Consider the following 17,877-nt stretch of genomic DNA (forward strand, 5'->3'; position numbering starts at 1 on the left):
TATTCTTTTAGCTCATCCAATCAGAATTTTAGATCTAGAAGAATACATCAATAGCAGCGAGCGCTCACTCAACTGTTGAGTCTGCTGAATGCGCCCATTATCTCACGCAACCTATGATACATGCAGTCGTACGTTCGTGTCAATTTTCGTATAACAAACGCTTTATTGCGACGAATTTGTTATACGAAAATTAACACGAACGTGTGACTGCGTCTATTATAGGTTGCGTGAGATATTAATGTGTAAAAAAGTATATAAAAAAGACATGTCGATGCGCTTAAAGTCATTAGATAAAGTACCGCGATGGGAAAATTCACTGAATTAGCATTTGGAGCCAAAATGGCGTCAAGTGCAGATATTGCATTTAGTGTAATGTATCTATGTATTAAGTGCAATCCAAAGTGCAATCCTAACCTGATTACATTCATAATTTCATACATAAGTTTGAAATAACCGCGCCAAAATAGCGGCAATTCGCGGTACTTTGTTAATCTAGTGACTTTAGATGCGCTGAAAAAATAGCGATATTTGGGCTGCGTTCAGAAATTATGCGGGGTCTACAATAGAAGTCGTAGCAGTCGTAGGGTCTTAAGTCGTAGAAAATTGACCAATCACAGTCTAATGCGGGGTTTACAATAGAAGTCGTAGCGGTCGTAGAGTCTTAAGTCGTAGAAAATTAACCAATTACAGTCGAATATGAATAATCGACTCTGATTGGTCAATTTTCTATGACTTAAGATCCTACGACCGTTACGACTTCTATTGTAGATCCCGCATAATATGAGAAGAATAATCAACTGTGATTGGTCAATTTTCTACGACTTAAGACCCTACGACCGCTACGACTTCTATTGTAGACCCCGCATTACTCCTAGATAACTCTAGGGTGTGTATTCGCTATAGGCTGCGGTCCACTTGACGTTACAAATGCTATAAAGCATTTGGAGCACCGATTGGCTGGTGCACTTAACGCTCTGGAACGCTCCCAGTAGTTCTCATTGGCTGTGGTCCACTTGCTTCTTTCAAATGCTCTGAACGCTACGCTCCAAACGCTACGCTCCGATTGGTCCATTACTGTCCCGAATGCTACAATTGCTACGTGAACGCTCCAGCCAACCCACCTCCCGAGGTGAGGTAGTTGGAGCGAAGTGGGAGCGAAAATGATGACGTATTGATGACGTAATCAGGGTAGCTGGGAGCGTTCCGAAGCGTCAAATGGACCAGTCATGTTAGTGCTACAAATGCTCTGTAGCGTTTGAAGCGCTAAGTGGACCGCAGCCATTATGTCATTCATACGTCATCACTTTCGTTCCCACTTCCTCTCCAGCTGCGTTCCACTTAACGCTCACAACGCTCGTGGAATCATTTCATCCTTGTCGTTTACCAAATGTTAAATAAGGACAAACGATGCTCGCGAGCGTCGCGAGCGTTAAATGGAACGCAACCCTCGGGAGGTGGGTTAGCGGGAGCATTCTAAGCATTTGGCGGGAAAATATAAGCGTGAAAAATAAAGATAAACATTGCATATTTTTAAGATGCGACAATTACATCTAACTGATGAAGAAACAAATATTGTTTACGTTTTTGACTTAAATGATGAAGAATTTGCTCGTGCTTCAGAAGATAAATATTCTTTATCGTTCATTTTATGCTTCTGAATACATGTGTCAAAGAAGATTAGGAAATAATGTTTGCAATTTGTATAGGTTCTATATGCAAATAAATTTGTAAAATTTTTTGACAAATTAAAATATTCGTAAAAATAAGTTTCAACAACATTGTTGATTCGAAATAATTTTGTTTTCAACAACTTTCTGTCTGTTCTGGTAGCAAATGAGAACCAAGTAGTAGAAGGTCGCTGGCTTTTAATCTAAAAAAGTGAATAACTTATTTTTGTATGTTGAAGAAATTGTCTGATAGGCAAACCATGCTGCATTATGAACAAATGATAATATGCTGGCATTGGCCCTTTTTATTATCATCAGGATAATTAATAATGAATGCAGTATAATTTGTCCGGTGATAGATAGATAGAAAAAATATGAAAAATATACTTTTTTCTTATTTTTTTACACTTATTTACACTAATCCGCGTTTGATATTTATCGTGAGTAAAACCTCATACAATACAAGAATTGGATTTTTATTTTCCCTTGTATAGGTTAAGATTGGCATCGGTCTCATGTAACGAAAATTTAAATTCATATGGCGCTACAAATGCTACAATCGGTCCACTAACGTAGCTATTTCAGCATTCGTAACATTAGTGGACCAACCGGAGCGTAGCGTTTGAAGTATAGCGTTTATAACATAAGAAGCATCAATTTGCAAATCAAGGAGAAGAGTCCTATCAACGAAGTTATAGCAACGGATTTGATGTACGATTGACAGTTAGTTATGGAAATGATTCGGCGAGTTTCTCAGTATCTATTTCGGTTACAGTAAAGTGATAAAGTTCTTGTTAGTCAACCGAGAACGCGTGTCTCACTCTTTTACGCGTGTTGGAATTTTACGCATGTAAAAGTGGAAGTGATAAGTGGGTCAACATTTAAAGTATTCAATGACATAATTAGCATTATGCGGAAAGAATTTGTTCTAGTACGTACAATCTTATACAGTTATTCATGCAATTATTTTAAGAAAAAAGAGATTAAAGTGCTTCCTTACTATGAGTATGATTATTGTTTGGATTGAATATTAAAATATTCTTTTAAATCAAATTGATCACAGACAAAAAATATTTATGTTATATTTTAGTAGAGTTTGAAGTCGATTAGATAATTTCTAAAATATTGTGGCAATTTAAAAATACAATTTTGTGAAAAAAGTTTTACATATTTTAATATTCTAAGAAGTTTCTTCATCATACTTATCTATATTTAAGCTATTTCAGAATTACAAAGTATTCTCTTTTGTGCTCTAAAAAAACTGTTTTTTTTGTTTTTCACTTTGATTTTTACCTTTTTAAATAATAATTTTTGTTTGAATTGTTTGATTTGTTTTAATCAAGTGATTATAATTTTGTTAATTTTTTAAACATCAAAATATTTTTGAGAAATATATTTTTAAAATAGAAGATTTAAAAACATCCCTAAAAAAATATCAAAAAAGGAAGTTCTGTAAAAATTTTGTAGTTTTAACATATCCTCTTAATCATAGAAAAAAATAATGAAATGGATATGACTGAATCTTTTTAATGTTCATCAAACGCAAAACATCCAAAAGTCGGCGGGTTAATCAGTATATCGGTTACTGAAAGTTTCTGCAAGAGGACAACGCGAGAGACACGATGGTAATCATTCATACGTCCACTTGATAAATCACGAGACGAAATCCGAGTGTTGCGGTATTCATCGCTTGAGGGAAATGTCGGCAAAAACGAGCTCGATAACAATGCAATGTTAAAATTGTGACGCGGTTGACTATCAAAATAACTCGCGATTAATTAGCTTTAATAAATACTATTGACAAGCGTATGGAAGAAATACATCTTGCGTTACTTTATTGAAATTTAATGTGTTTTATTTCGCATTCACTCATGTAATCCCTTGTGTCTTCTTGTTCACGTCACACAAGAAACTCTTTTTATATATGATATACAGATCTCTTTTTTTGTACATCAAAGCCACGCACGCGCGCACGCACGCACACACGCACGCACGCACACACAATTGGCTGTATTTTATCATATTTCTTTTGTAGCTGATATTACTTTTATTAATGTCGTAAGTTGGGACACTCTCAAAAAAGAATATGAAACAACTGAGAGAATTTGTTACGTATGAGAGAAGAAAATATATTTAATGTAAGCATATAACTCAAAAGTATGAATACATTTTTAATAAGAAGACCAGTTTAAGTGCTTTCTTTTCCTTTCGGATTTGAGAGATTTTAAATATGTGTAATATAAATCAAAATAAAAAATGTGTATTTTTTTATAAGTATATTCTATTCTATTAGCGTAGTATATTCTATTAGTATAGAAGTAGTAGTATATTCTAGTAGTATATTCTATTCTTATTCTATTTCGTTAGTATATTCTATTTTATTCTATTCTATTCTATTTATTAATTTAATGTAATTTTATGTATTGACTTTGAAAGAAGTTTCGCTGTACAACATCAAGCGCTCGTGGTATATGCCTTTTATTTTTCTCTTGTTTTTAAATTTTGACCATGTATTGACATTTAATATTTTTCGAAATAGTGATAGAGGTATAGAAAAATGTTTAAAATACCTGTTTATTCTTATAATAACATAATGACCAAATACGATAATTGTTGATAGAATGAAAACACTGAAGTGGCGTCACAAACAATAAATGCTTATATAATAATGTTTATGTTGCAACAGAAGTTGCGATTAAGACGAGACTGCATCACATACATTTATTAGTGCTATTATGCTACTACGCATTAATATCATTCACTTTTTTAGTATTTTTAGATAAATTTTAATTTCAAACTCATAATTAATTTATTTTTAGTTAATATGTTTCTGTCATCACACACACACACCGACAAAAAATCCTGACAGATTATTTCTCAAAAATCTGTTTACATTAAACACGGTCGAATTTACCTTTAAAAAAACTTTCACAATAAAAAGATTTTATTATAAAACATTTCAAAATTCTCAAAGATCATAATGGATATTAAGAGTATTACGAAAAATCCAAAGTTTAAATAATAAAATTATAGATTGGAGGAAGGGCCATTTGTATCGTAGCACTTTCTTTGTAAGTATTTAAGTGATCTACATTTATTTAAGGCTGCAGAATCCGAAATTTTTACTACAGGTGCTTTGAAGCGTTTGATTGACTAATTAGAAGAAAGAATTTTACAAATTGATCAATTAAAAAACGCTTTGAACACTTGTAGCATCGCATTGATTGTATCCTAAGTGATATTTTGTTCTGTGCTGTATCTATCGTTTATTTCCATCGGCTTTATTAAATCCAACTTTCCATGAGACAAAGTCGTTAATTAGACAAGACCAGTCGCGGGCGCGTACGTTGCGAGATTACGCGCCCATCACGCGTCGTGCCGGTCGAGGGAGCGTAAAACGCGAATGAGCTCGATTACACAAACAGCGACATGTTAAAATCTACATTGGTCAAGACAAATGTGTCCTTGCATGCATTCGTTACTTAGAGAATGTGTCGTTACTTAGAGACCGCACCTGCAAGGACACCTGCACATTTTCTTCCGACGTCCACAACTCTGCGGTTCACGTCGCTAATAAATCACGTGGACGCTTGCAATTTTCTCCTTTTCTTCTCCCTCTTCCTTATGATTCCAGATTTCTTTGGGCCGGATGCTAAGAAAGATCATAGGTTGGATCATGAAGCGATGGAAAAGCGTGGCGGCGAATTCTCTCGTTATGCGATCGTGGAGCGAGCTCATAACTCACGATTGCGCTAGAACGTATCCCGTGTCGTATACGCATGCAGAAACATGCGATAATCCTATCTATACCGGGATTGCAAGAAAGAGAGAGAGAGAGTGAGGAGGGGGGGGAGGGAGAGCAACGCTGCCAAACTACTCGCTGAAGCGTGTCTCGCTAGCGCGGTGCCTGATTATTTTAATTGATGCGCCGCCGTTACGTCCCATTTAATGGACGTTATTCGAAAACAACCGTCTTCCCTCGCAGATCCGAAAAACTTCACGAAATTCGCGTATACGAGATGCGAGGGATAAAATGAGATACGAGAGAAGGGATGGTAGATGAAATATATTTGAGAGTGTGGGCGCGTTTGAGCAACATAGTTTGATCCTGTTGCGTATTGCACACGTGCGAGACTTCAGCTTCCGGCCTCCAATTTCTAGGTATAATTTTGCTCAGAATTTAATTATTAAATATTTATACAGAATTAAAGAATATTTCTTTTAATATCCCCCTGATGTTATTTTCATTTCGAATATTATATTCTCAATTACTAAACAATATTCGAAATGAAATTAACATCAGGGAGATATTAAAAGAAATGTTCTTTAATTCTGTATAAGTATTTACTAAACTCTGAGCAAAATTATATCCTGAGATTGGAGGCTGGAAGCTCAAGTTATAATTTCCATTATCATTATAATTATAATACGCATAAAAAAGTTCTCTAATTATCTAATTTTTTTTTAAAAAGAAAAGTCTGGAATTACAATAAAAATGTAAGAGTTCGCTGAACGATACAGACACGAAGCAACACTATCGCTTAAGATTCTGATCGCGTATTTTGACTTTTGTGTAAATTTAAAAATACAACTTTAAAACACAAGATACATCAACATATATTTGAATCTTACTTCAAATTCGGGACGTAGTTTGACGCGATCGTGTACCGTTTACGTTATCGTATGGACTTAGGACTTTCTCAACGTACCATGTGAGAAGTTAATTGTTTATTCTCCGCAAATTATTGCTCTTTTGATCGTCGCGATTACGAATTCAGGCAGGTTCATACGAATGCATGGCCATTTTCATATAGTGTTACAATACAAACTGCAAAAGAAGGGACGGCATCTTTGATGTGTTTCCCTTATGTGTTGTTTAATTTGGATTCATGATGTGAAATTTAGGGCAAAAATTTATTCTACGATCAAACGATTCGTTACAACATTCAAAGAAATGCGTTTATTCTTGAAAGTTACATCGTTTCAAGGATGTTTTTAGCGATAAATAATTCATATAATGCACATATGCAGCGTCGAAAACTTAAGGGTCGTTCATATCTTCTTGGTACATATTGTGTGTATAATACGTTAACGATATTAGCTGTCTCTTATTTTCGTTTATTTCCATTATCTAGGTTTACTGGTTAAATGTTATTGAGAAATTTTATCTAAAAATTTCATAATTTTATTAATTTGATATATTATTATACATTACTGTAGGCGTTACATATTAATGTCTATTTTTATTAATCGTGAATAGTAGAAACTTTTTATAATTTATTACAGGGGTTCTCAAATTTTCTCTTTAAGTAGCTTTTAGCAGACAAAAGATCTGGTTATCGGGATTTTTTATAGTAATTTGATAGGATATATTTATCGACTTTAATCTTATTTAGATTCATGAGTATTCTTTTTTTCTACAAAATATAACAATTTGTCTCTCATATGGATTAATGCAGAAATTCGGAATATTGCAGAAAAATGGAATATTATGTCATAGTTTATCAATATCAATTAAAAATATCAGTCAAACAATATCAGCTCAAAGTTTTAACAGCTTTAGCTGTTATTTCATTTATATATAATAATATGTTTTTCTGCAATCTTAAATCAATAATTTTTAACGAATAAGTGAAAACCCAAATAAACTTTTCTACATATATTTATTATTGTTTGATCAGTGTATGTTTAAAATTTCTTCTTAATATTACTTTTTCATCAAATTTGTAAATATGTTTAATTACAAAACACGATTTTACGTAAAAATCAATCTAACAAAAAAATTAAACAACTCTTTTAAACTAACAAGAAAATTTTTCTCAAATTTTACACAGAACATTTATTCAAACGTAATAGTGGAACAATGAAATTTTTACATTTCTATGAAATTACATTTTTGGTAATATTTTGAAATGTGATCCATACATTCTTAATAACATGTTTAATTTGTCTAACATTCTTCTCCGAAGTTCAGCGCGACATCTTCAGCAGTGCATGTGCACGTGCGAGAAGTTATCTCGAAAAATATCCGGACCTTCGTCAGGAGGATAAGAAAATTCAAATCACCGGCACCGGAGTGCCATATATTGCCACGGTACATTAGTATGACGCATCGTCGCCGGAGTCCTCAGTCCGACGAAACGCGAATTTAAGCGCGGACGAACTGCAGCCAAGGTACATACTCCGCTGCACCAAGAATCCGCTAATGTATCCGGAAACTCCGTTAATTTCCCTACTCGCCGTCGATAGACGAATCGAAGGTATGACATTATTTATGCACTTGCAGATTCTGACGTTTAATACGCAAATTATTGTATATATAAAGTATTTCACAAATGTTGATTAAAATTTTTGGTCTAATTCATTAAAATTTTTTACGTTATTTAAATGGTTCCTTAGTTTGGTTGTTTAACATTTTTATTTGATTAATGCTTGTTTCTACCAATGTAGATTAATCTCGGTTCAACTTACTTTTCATCTTTTTCTAGTCCTAACAATTAGAAATAAATGAAGAATAGTTGAATCGAGATTAATGTTAATCTATATTGGTGGAAATGGACATCGTACAAAAAACAGGTAAAACTGATTTAATCGAATATAATATTGCTAGAAATTAAGCGAGACTCGTTAAAATTTGCTAGAGTTCACCGATCTTAAAAATTGACGAGCTACTTATACAATTTATTTCCGCAAGTGAATTTTGCAATGCAAATAATTCAGCTTCTAAATTATACATCACGTTTAATATTGCATTCAATTTCGCGCATCAAGAACCTATTATCACCTCTATTTTGGTTCATGAATAAGGGAGACAGACGCGGTTTCACAATATGTGCATAATTTTGTGAATATTATTCTGATTGGTTTATACGAGAGACTCGTGACAATGACATTCACAAAACTCTACTGCTTCCATAAATGTATTTAAATTTGACATTACAAGCGTTACGACGTCACGTAATACGTAATATTTTGAATTAATATAAGAAATAGCCACAATTCTCACAAATCAATCGTATATTTAAGACCACAGTATTCTCATGTCATAACTTTCAATTAAATGACCATTGAATAACACCATCACAATACAATATTTAAAAATCAGCGCAATGTGTGAGAAGTATGGATATCTCCCGACGCAATTGTAAACTTATTGTGAAAACTTAGAATATTAATATCTTCGACGACAATGATCGATAAGCGAAACCTACCCTATGTTCGAAGAAAGTATTTCCGAAGAAGTCGTTATCCATTTAGGACACCGGATGCTTGGGACAGCGAGTAAATTGAGACGACTTAATTGCATTTCCATCTTCAAAGATGTGTCCTAGACGATTTGCTGAATGCGCGCGGACCTCCTCCAACGGCACAACGTACCTTTGATTCCTCCTCATTAGTGAGAAACGCATCGGTGACTCCGAACTTCTCGAGGACAAGAGGCTTTAAGTGCGCCCGTCGCAACATTACTCCGCCGGAATTTTCTTTCCTTCTTTTTTTCACCAAAAGAAAGTCCATCGAGAACATTAAGCCTTCGCACCCGAAATTATTCTACGTAGGCAAAGTGCAACCTATTTTAATGACATACAGAGACGAGTCGGTCGAACTGGCGAACTAATTAGTATAGATGCCTCATAGCTTTGTACTCGATTTCAAGGAAAGTACCATTTAATTCATACAAATTCGTGTGATTCTCGCTATGAAACAAGCCTTGCGAGAATATATATATATTACAGTAAAGCTTAAATTTTTTTCCTTTGATGAAAAGCCCTTTATTACTGAAACGTTTTACACAGTGCTGCATATCTCCTAATTGTCATATACATAGATATATACAGCAACGATATATGCAGTAAATCACGCTATGCGATGTTCAACTTCTGTATTTATGTACCGTGTGCAGAATGTCATTTAGACAAGTTCTTCCGATTTGACATAGGTACATCGTTTTCTATGGTCATCTATATATATTTATAGATGCGCTTCCGTTCTCCAATCTATCTCTTGCACACGTTTCTTCGTTGACTAGTTATTTCTGTTCGTTCTTACCGAATGTTGCGAGGCATTACGATTTAATCCAACTGTTTGCTCAGTCGATTAAAACGCCCCGGCACGATATAGAACGAGCGCGAGATGCAACGTAAGAAATAATTTAGGAATGTGGGGATACCTGCTACCTCTTCATTCAATTTCGCTTATTCGTTAATATTGTAGGAAGATTAATTCAATTGTTACGTTTCGTTACTTCATTCAAACTTTTTTCAATAATTAACAGGAATATATGTTTGTATCTTTTTGGCATTTACTGGTTCAACAAGAAATTAGACATTATTAATAAATATTTAAATATTAAATATTATACAATATAATAGTATAACAGAAACAGTTTCTATATAAATGAAATTAAACATTTTTTGATTCTCCAAAAAAATCTTTATCACTTAGACTAAATATTATATTTTAGTTAAAGGATATGATTATTGGAATACACAAGAAGTAAGTAATTTATTTTTCTAAATATAAAATATTTCTAAAATTAATTTTCCTAAATATATTCAAAGTCATAACTTAATTATGGTACATTTCGTTCTTCATCGTTCTAATTGTAAGTGGAACAATCGTACGTCAGAGATATCTGTCTGTTACATACGCGTCGAGAATTACATTGTGGTTGACAGAGTTGTCAGTCCTGTAAATAATTTACGCCATCATCGAGATCTATTCGGTGTCGTGATTGCGCGGTGTACCAAACGAATCTGGCAAGCAATCTAAGCGATATATCATCTGCAGAAGTATGACAGCGTATCATACCCGTGATTTATAAATAAATATTCGGCGCATCTTAATGTTTGTGCTTTGCCAGACAATCATGAATAACGTAATTTTGTAACGGAATATTTCTGCGCTGATTTTCGGAAAATCTTTTGTTATGGGACAGTATATAGGTACTTAATGGCAGAAAAAGAAAAGAGTTCTCTTGGGACATTCAAATCATGCGACAAGTCAAAACGCTTATTTAGAAAAAACAAACACACTTGTTTATTCGAATTAAATACAGTTAACATATACAAAGTTTAGATTTCAACTCTCCATTATTAAATTACTAATGCAATTCTGTCAAATTACTAATTTTCCATAATTGACACTGTTATCATTCTTACATAATATGTAATATTTTATATTTCCATTAGATATTAAGCGAGAACTATGCAAAATCTTCTTTGCATTTTCTCATTATACTAGTACCTAAGAATCATGAATATTCATGGCCTCCTTGAATCTAATTGTTGTTTTTAATTTTATGGAGATTAGAAGCGCCGATAGTCTAAGTTTTCGTAATATTTATGAGAAATTAAGCATCGATGACAGCGTATATACATATCTATATAATCGTATACATATATAAGGTTTAAGTAAGTATAATTTTCACAAACTTTATTTGCACGATCATTTTTTAATGCGGAATCGATTTTTCTTTAGCAAAAGTTTAGATCCCATTTTTCTTCACAATTCTTTTATTTCTGGAGCTACATGTGTTAACAAATAAGTTTCAATTAAAATTTCATTATAATGACGTCTACTTGAAATTAAATAAAAATCTGTTCATTGATTTTGGCGAAGATTGCTTCGCGAAAAATTGTTTATTCTCAGTTATTTGTTGTTAAAGGCATTATTTTTTCGGCATCTCACTAAGGAAATATTGATTGAACAAACAACCCAACAATTTGTAAAATCAATTACTATCACGTCTTTTTTAAAAAGCGAATGAAAAATGAGAGAAAAAGAAAATTGAAGCTACCTATCTTCCTTTCGTATTTATCGATATATGTCAGCGCATTCGTCGTTCCAACTGATATTATTAGTTTCTTGCAACCTGTTTTCTTGATTATACTTTTAGCAGCTATATCTTTATCCACACTTTCGTGCCAACGACATGTCCGAAATACTACAGGTGAGTGTGGGTGACTAATTAGTCATCAACACATCCAATGATCTGTCGCGGTAACTCATTTACACTATAATCATTATAGTTATAGTTGTTATATTAAATATTTACGTATCTAAATATCTAATTATTGTATTTAAAATAATTTTTCTTTCTGTGTAAATAATTAATCTTCTTTAGTTTTCTTATGTATGCATTAGGTTTAAATTTTAAGTAACTTAAATTTTAAGTAACATTTATTTTTAGTATTGCTTAAATTATACAATTAAATTATATCACCATTAGTGTATATTCGTGTATTTTCTGAAGGTGAAAAAATCTACTAGTCGAATTTAAAACAGAAAGACGGAAGTGCGCGCCGGTGCCAAGAATAACGGCTTCAAAGCCCTTAACGTTGCAGTATATAACTTATGCAAATGCTTTCTCCGCGGCGAAGGACAACGAAAAGTGGAAAGAAGAAGCCGACCTCGACTCCCGTTCGGGAAGCGCTCGCAATTCATCCGTATCTAGATATACACTGCGCTGGAGACGGAGAACAGTCAAAGAGCACCTAAAGTTCGCTTAAACGTAGTTTGTACTTCGCACACAGTGTGCACGTTGCCTTCGTGTTTCCAAGACTCTGTTCGTCGCCTTGGAATTGCAATGATCTTTTTGTGCTAAACGCGGCGTGAAAATGAAGTCTGAATCTTACACTGAGAATTTCGACCTATTAGAAAAGGAGTATTCTGGCGTTCTGCATATGGCAAAATGAAATTAAATGAAGGCGACGTTGTACAGATAATAGACGCAAAGTCAATGCATGATTTTTTTGGAGGAAGCGTTACTCTAATATCATTTGTATTTTTGTGTTTCAGGTTTCGAGTCAGCCGAGGTATTGTCCTCGCAAAACAACGGAAGCAGTTTGGACTGCCTCAGTATGATCGTGCAAAGCATTAATGGACCGTTGCAGTCGTCGTCTGAAAGTCATTATTCGTCGCATCACTGAAGTTGTATGGTACTGAGACTTGATACTGATCCTTTCGAATCAGTCTCCTTCCTTAGCTCTTATAGAAGTGATGTATGCCATTTAATGGTTCAAATGAATGCACAACAGACAGCCAAAGATCTGACTGCCTCTTACTTAGAATAATCCTATCGTATTGCGCAAAGTACTTAAAAAAATCGTTGATAGTGTAATTTTCATGATTCATGGATAAATGAATGAAGACGAATGATAATTATATCGTCATGGATTGGTCAATAAGCTAATCATAAAATTAAAATTAAAATAACAGCTAATCATAAAATTAAAAAGAAAAGAAGAAAATCCTAAAGAATCCTCACAGCAAAAATGCGTGATTTTTGAAACAACAATAAATTCTAATCGGTATTCAGCCGAACGGACTTATTTCTTTTTTTTATCGAAACGAGAATTACGTATTGGGATTAATGAGTCCAGGAAATTCAGTGAAAGCACACAAACATAGTATAGATTTCCGATAAATTATTACCGATAAATCTATGCGAAATATCGGAAGTAGTCAAATATTTTATCTATACTAGAGGAAAATATTTTAAAAGAATAATCTTAGCCTCTCTGCGCGCGAGCGTAACTTGAAATATTGTAGCACAGTGAGGTAAACATTTTCGTAGCAGAGTAAAAATTTATTACGCGGCAATTATTTGTTGCAACTTTTTTACGATTATTTTAATTTTAAATATTTATGAAGTGAATCCTATTAATGCTTATAATAAGATTTTCTAAAGAAAATGTTTCTTTTTTTTCTTTGTTTTTAATTTGTCCACTTTAAGCGGTATTGCGATTTTAATAAATGTAAAATGCAAAACAACGAGAGTGTCAAAAATATTTTTCATATTTTGTCTTCTACTTTCCATGCTTTTTCTATGATAAGGAAATAAAATTTCCTGTACTTGCCAGAAATAGTAAATACTTCAAACATTAATTCCTTTCGCTTTTATTTCTTTGAAACTGTAACATATTATTGATATAGAGATTTTTTTCTAATTACAATAGTGAAGACTGTTTATCTATTTTTGCATCGTTTTGCATTTCAAGCTTAAAATTATGAGCTCAGTTCCTGTTGTAACGAAAAACCTTTCCGCCGTATGAAAATTTCATGCGCGACATTTGTCACTCGATATGCTCAAGAATTTCTTCGGAACAAATCGCCGAATTTTTCATGTGCCTGCAAACGAGCGTATTTATCACATAGTATAGATAAAAAAGCTTTGTCGATACCGTGATAGTGTAAATATGTGACTTATGAAGCAATAAAGAAAAACAAGCAGAAAAGTGTGATTTCTTTCTTGCTCATTTTTTACGCTTTCGCGCTTGCACCAGATTTTCAGAGCACTTCTTCGTATTCTCTTTAACGAGCTTTCGTCAGCTGAAAGTCATTTATCAGACAGTGCGAATAATTACTCAGCTAGCTAACCATCACCGCGTTATTAAGGACCACATATTTTAACGCTACGCTTTAGCCGTTACGTGACCGTCATATGTGATTAATGATGGATATTGGTGTTTGCAAACGTTTAACTGATTTACACATCTCTGAACTCATCTGCTGATGAAGTCTAAACTTTGGTCATTGTCATGTAAATCAAATTCTGATAATAATTTTCTATAATTGATTTTAAGAAGGTAATAAATCTCTCACTTCGCGCGCGAATATATCGTTAAAATTATTGAAAATGCATATCGGAAAGGCGCCAAGCAGCTTGTTAGAGTGACTACAACTACATTTTTACGATACGATGCTACTTTGGGCTCCACTATCCGAGGAAAACGAAATAAAATGTCAGCTGTCGCGCCATCGTTTCCACTCCAAGTGTCACTTCCTCCACATTCTTACCTAAACGGAAATCTCGAGTGCCTTGAGTATCGTAAAAACTCTCTTTCTAACGCGACGCGAAAAACTGCGATAGATATTTACGTTGAACATCGTAAATCCTTGTTATGTACAAATTTCTGGGCAACATGAATGTACATATTTCCAATATTCTGTAAATCACGATAAATTGTCAATAGTTATAGTTATACAATGGTTCTGATTTTGTGAATATATAAAAATGGTGACATTATTATATCATAGTAAGAAAAAAAATTATACGACAATTTTAATTTCATATTGTATCGTCTTTGATGACAAAAATAAATGACAGCTTATCATTCATTTATCTTATATGATTAATGCCGTTTCTACCAATGTAAATTAATTTTAATCTCGGTTCACAACTTACTTTTTTTTAGTTTCAAGAATTAAAAAAAGATGAAGATCAAGTGAAATTGAAATTAAAAATACATTGGTGGAAACGGGCACAAGTTATTTTTCTTTTAAATAGTCAATAATTTGTAAAATAAAAATTGCATTGAAATTAATTGTATGAATAAATGTGGACTTTTAGATTGCGTCGAAAAGCAAATCTTTCTGTTTTTACTTCACGCTAAAAGTGTTCGCGTCACTTTCATTTGTATGATCCTAAAATATCCATTTCTACCAATATAAATTAACTTTAATTTCGATTTAATTTACTTTTTATCCTTTTCTAATTCTTAGAACTAAAAAAAAGATCAAAAGTAAGTTAAACCAAGATTAAAGTAATTTATAATACATTGGTAGAAACGGCATAAGATATACGTTCTTTGACTGGATCACCGAGAATTGTCGTGTTACCGAAGACAGCTGAAATTGTCGGCGATTTATGAGATGTTCACGGAGAGATGCTCGCTAGCCATGACACGGGAAATCGGAGCGGAGGGATCGCAGAGAGAGACCGGACATACCCTACGGCTACAGTAAATCCGAAAGTTCATCGGATGCCGTTGCAGTACGAGACTTTGCTGGAGTATCGGCACGTTTTCAAAACAAGGCACGTCCCACGAGGCACGTCGAACGCATCTGCGTTCATTCGTCACGCTGCGCTATTAACGGCAAATTTAGAATTGGAGATTTTTATGGGGATTCCTCTCTCTCTCTCTCTCTCTCTCTATCTCTCTATCTATCTATCTCTCTTTTTCTTTCTTTCTTTGCTTTTCCCATATCCCGTAAAGCACTCTCATATATCGTCGATGTTTTGCCACGATAGATCGTCACCCGATACCGACGTCGCTCGGCGCTTCTGAAGGATCCTACAATACCGTGTCTTCCTTAAAAGTCACGTCGTAAAGCACAGCCCGCAGTTCACATAAAACCGCGCGCTTCATTATCCCGAGCTTTCGCAGCTTCGCTGGAAGGCGCATACAAAAGAAGCGCAGAGATAATTACAATGCAGATGAAAGGGTTCTTAACGCCACAGCTTCTGCTCTTTTTCTCACAGAGACTGGCGACAGCTTTTCAACTAGCTGATCACATATTAATTAGTCTTCTCAGTAGTGAAGACTAATTAATATTACATCGTATAATCGCGATCAATATATTGAAGATACAACTGTAACTCTGTATTCTTTTTGCGCTAAAAATTAGACAGTTATATAATCACAGGAAAAATAAGTATGATATTAAAAGTGTAAGCAAAAACAATAACGTTAATAGAATACTTAATAAATAATATAATTAATATAATATTTAATATAGTATATAATAAAATAATTAATAAATTAAATTTAACAAAATGTAATAATTAGAGAAACATTACTGGTACAGAGATAAGCAGTCATGTAAATAAATTAGTAGAGCTTATGAACCATGCATCTGCGGTATTTAGTCATTCGCATAAACTAAATTTCCAGCAAATTCGAGTTTATCTTCCTTCAGATCGGTCGTTTGTCACACAACATCGCCAGACATCGCCAGACATCGGTTGGTTGTTCATGGACTATTTGTTCGCACGGCTGTTTCTTTAACACGCATACATTTCCCGGTGCAGATCCGCGTCGAATTTCAAAGCGCTCTCTCCTTGTATCCCCACTGGCCAAGTAATCACGCGCGGAAGCTTTCACTGTGCGTTTAATACGCCGGAAAGCGTTTTCCAGATGCTCTCCCTCTTAAAGCATCGAGACACGAACGATGCGACACGAGGTGTCTCCTGTCTCCGCAATATACGTCCGCTTCCGTAAAGTACAATAGCAAACGTTGTAATTACTACTTTAATCCATTGAATGGAACAACTGATGAGAGGATATCTGGCTTAAGGGAATTCTGTCGTGCAATATGGATTCTTTATATTTGTTACATTTCTACCAATAGACGTGAATCTCCTAAAGCAATTCTACCAAAACTGAAAATAAATTAAAAGACTTTTTGTAACCGAATCGTTAAAATCTATGAATTGTAGAAAGTTTTATAGCTTTTAATTATATTACCAATTTTTATCCATGCGATTGAAAATAGAAACGAGAAATTTGAATATCAAAGATATTCAAAATCCATTCTTGCTTTTTTTTTTAAATTAATCACAGCAGTTTTAATATCAATTAAATACAGATAATTAAATTTAGCACCTTTGTTAAATCAGAATATCAAGATAAAAAAATATTTTCTGGATTATTATTTGATAAATCAAAAGCAATGATAGATAACGAAATTTGCAATTCATCGCCCAAAGGCATAAATATCACTGACATCGTTCTCATAGTTTATTTGACTTACCGTAACCGAGTTCCTCATAGCGCCTGCAGTATTCTAATACTGTACGAAATATGCAGATAGTTGAGGTAACGTATATTGCAATACAATGACACGTGAAGCTCTCGCAACTTCGGTGCAACATCTGTTGACCCCCTACGGCGCGCGACCCTTTAGACTCCTTGGGAACTTTGATATCTCGAGGGTCCTTCCGTAACAAGTGCGCACTCCACCACCACCCACCGTGAAGATGAACCGATGTATCAGAAGCCTTGATGCAAGAAGAATAGAGGAACGTCAGTTTACGGAAGATTGTCAAGCAATGCAAACGCTTACATAATAAGCGTTTCAAGTCCTTGATAAAAATGAAAGACATAATACTATATTTTCGTATTCTCTTAATTTCTCTATTTGTTTTAACGTATATTCGTATATTTTTTTATATTAAACTTAAGAATCAAAGGCATAAAATGATAAAAAATTAAATTTTCTATATAATTTCATTTAACTCTGGAATTCTACTGTAGGTTTCCTATTTACTGTAGATAAATTTCCACCTAAGTGCTAATTTAAGTTTAGTACAGTCGTTATTAAAATTTTAATAACTTATAATGACATTTAATAAAATTGTTTAAGATTAAAGTCATTTTTCTATATGAAAATATTGTTACTTTAATTATTCTATTACATCTTAATCTAT

The 17,877-nt window shown here is 33.7% G+C and overlaps 1 protein-coding gene across 4 annotated transcripts in view; it reads left to right on the forward strand.

Moving 5' to 3' along the window:
• nau (myogenic-determination protein nautilus) overlaps nucleotides 1–13,283 on the forward strand; it is a 50,797-nt gene extending 37,514 nt beyond the window's left edge. Inside the window, exons 5-6 of one of the 4 annotated variants that reach the window (XR_001936776.1) lie at nucleotides 7,637–7,927; nucleotides 12,465–12,540. Coding sequence is in view for 1 of the 4 variants with exons in the window: in XM_018453255.1 (XP_018308757.1) it covers nucleotides 12,465–12,595 (131 nt within the window). In the remaining 3 variants the exon portion in view is untranslated. Of the gene's footprint in view, nucleotides 1–7,636; nucleotides 7,928–8,891; nucleotides 8,945–12,464 lie in introns of those variants that run through there. The other 3 variants (XR_001936777.1, XR_001936778.1, XM_018453255.1) reach the window with 3 other exon arrangements.
• The last annotated feature ends 4,594 nt before the right edge of the window (nucleotides 13,284–17,877 follow it).

Source organism: Mycetomoellerius zeteki, unplaced genomic scaffold, assembly GCF_001594055.1.
Source record: "Mycetomoellerius zeteki isolate Tzet28-1 unplaced genomic scaffold, Tzet1.0 scaffold369, whole genome shotgun sequence".
In the NCBI taxonomy this organism is placed as follows: domain Eukaryota; kingdom Metazoa; phylum Arthropoda; class Insecta; order Hymenoptera; family Formicidae; genus Mycetomoellerius; species Mycetomoellerius zeteki.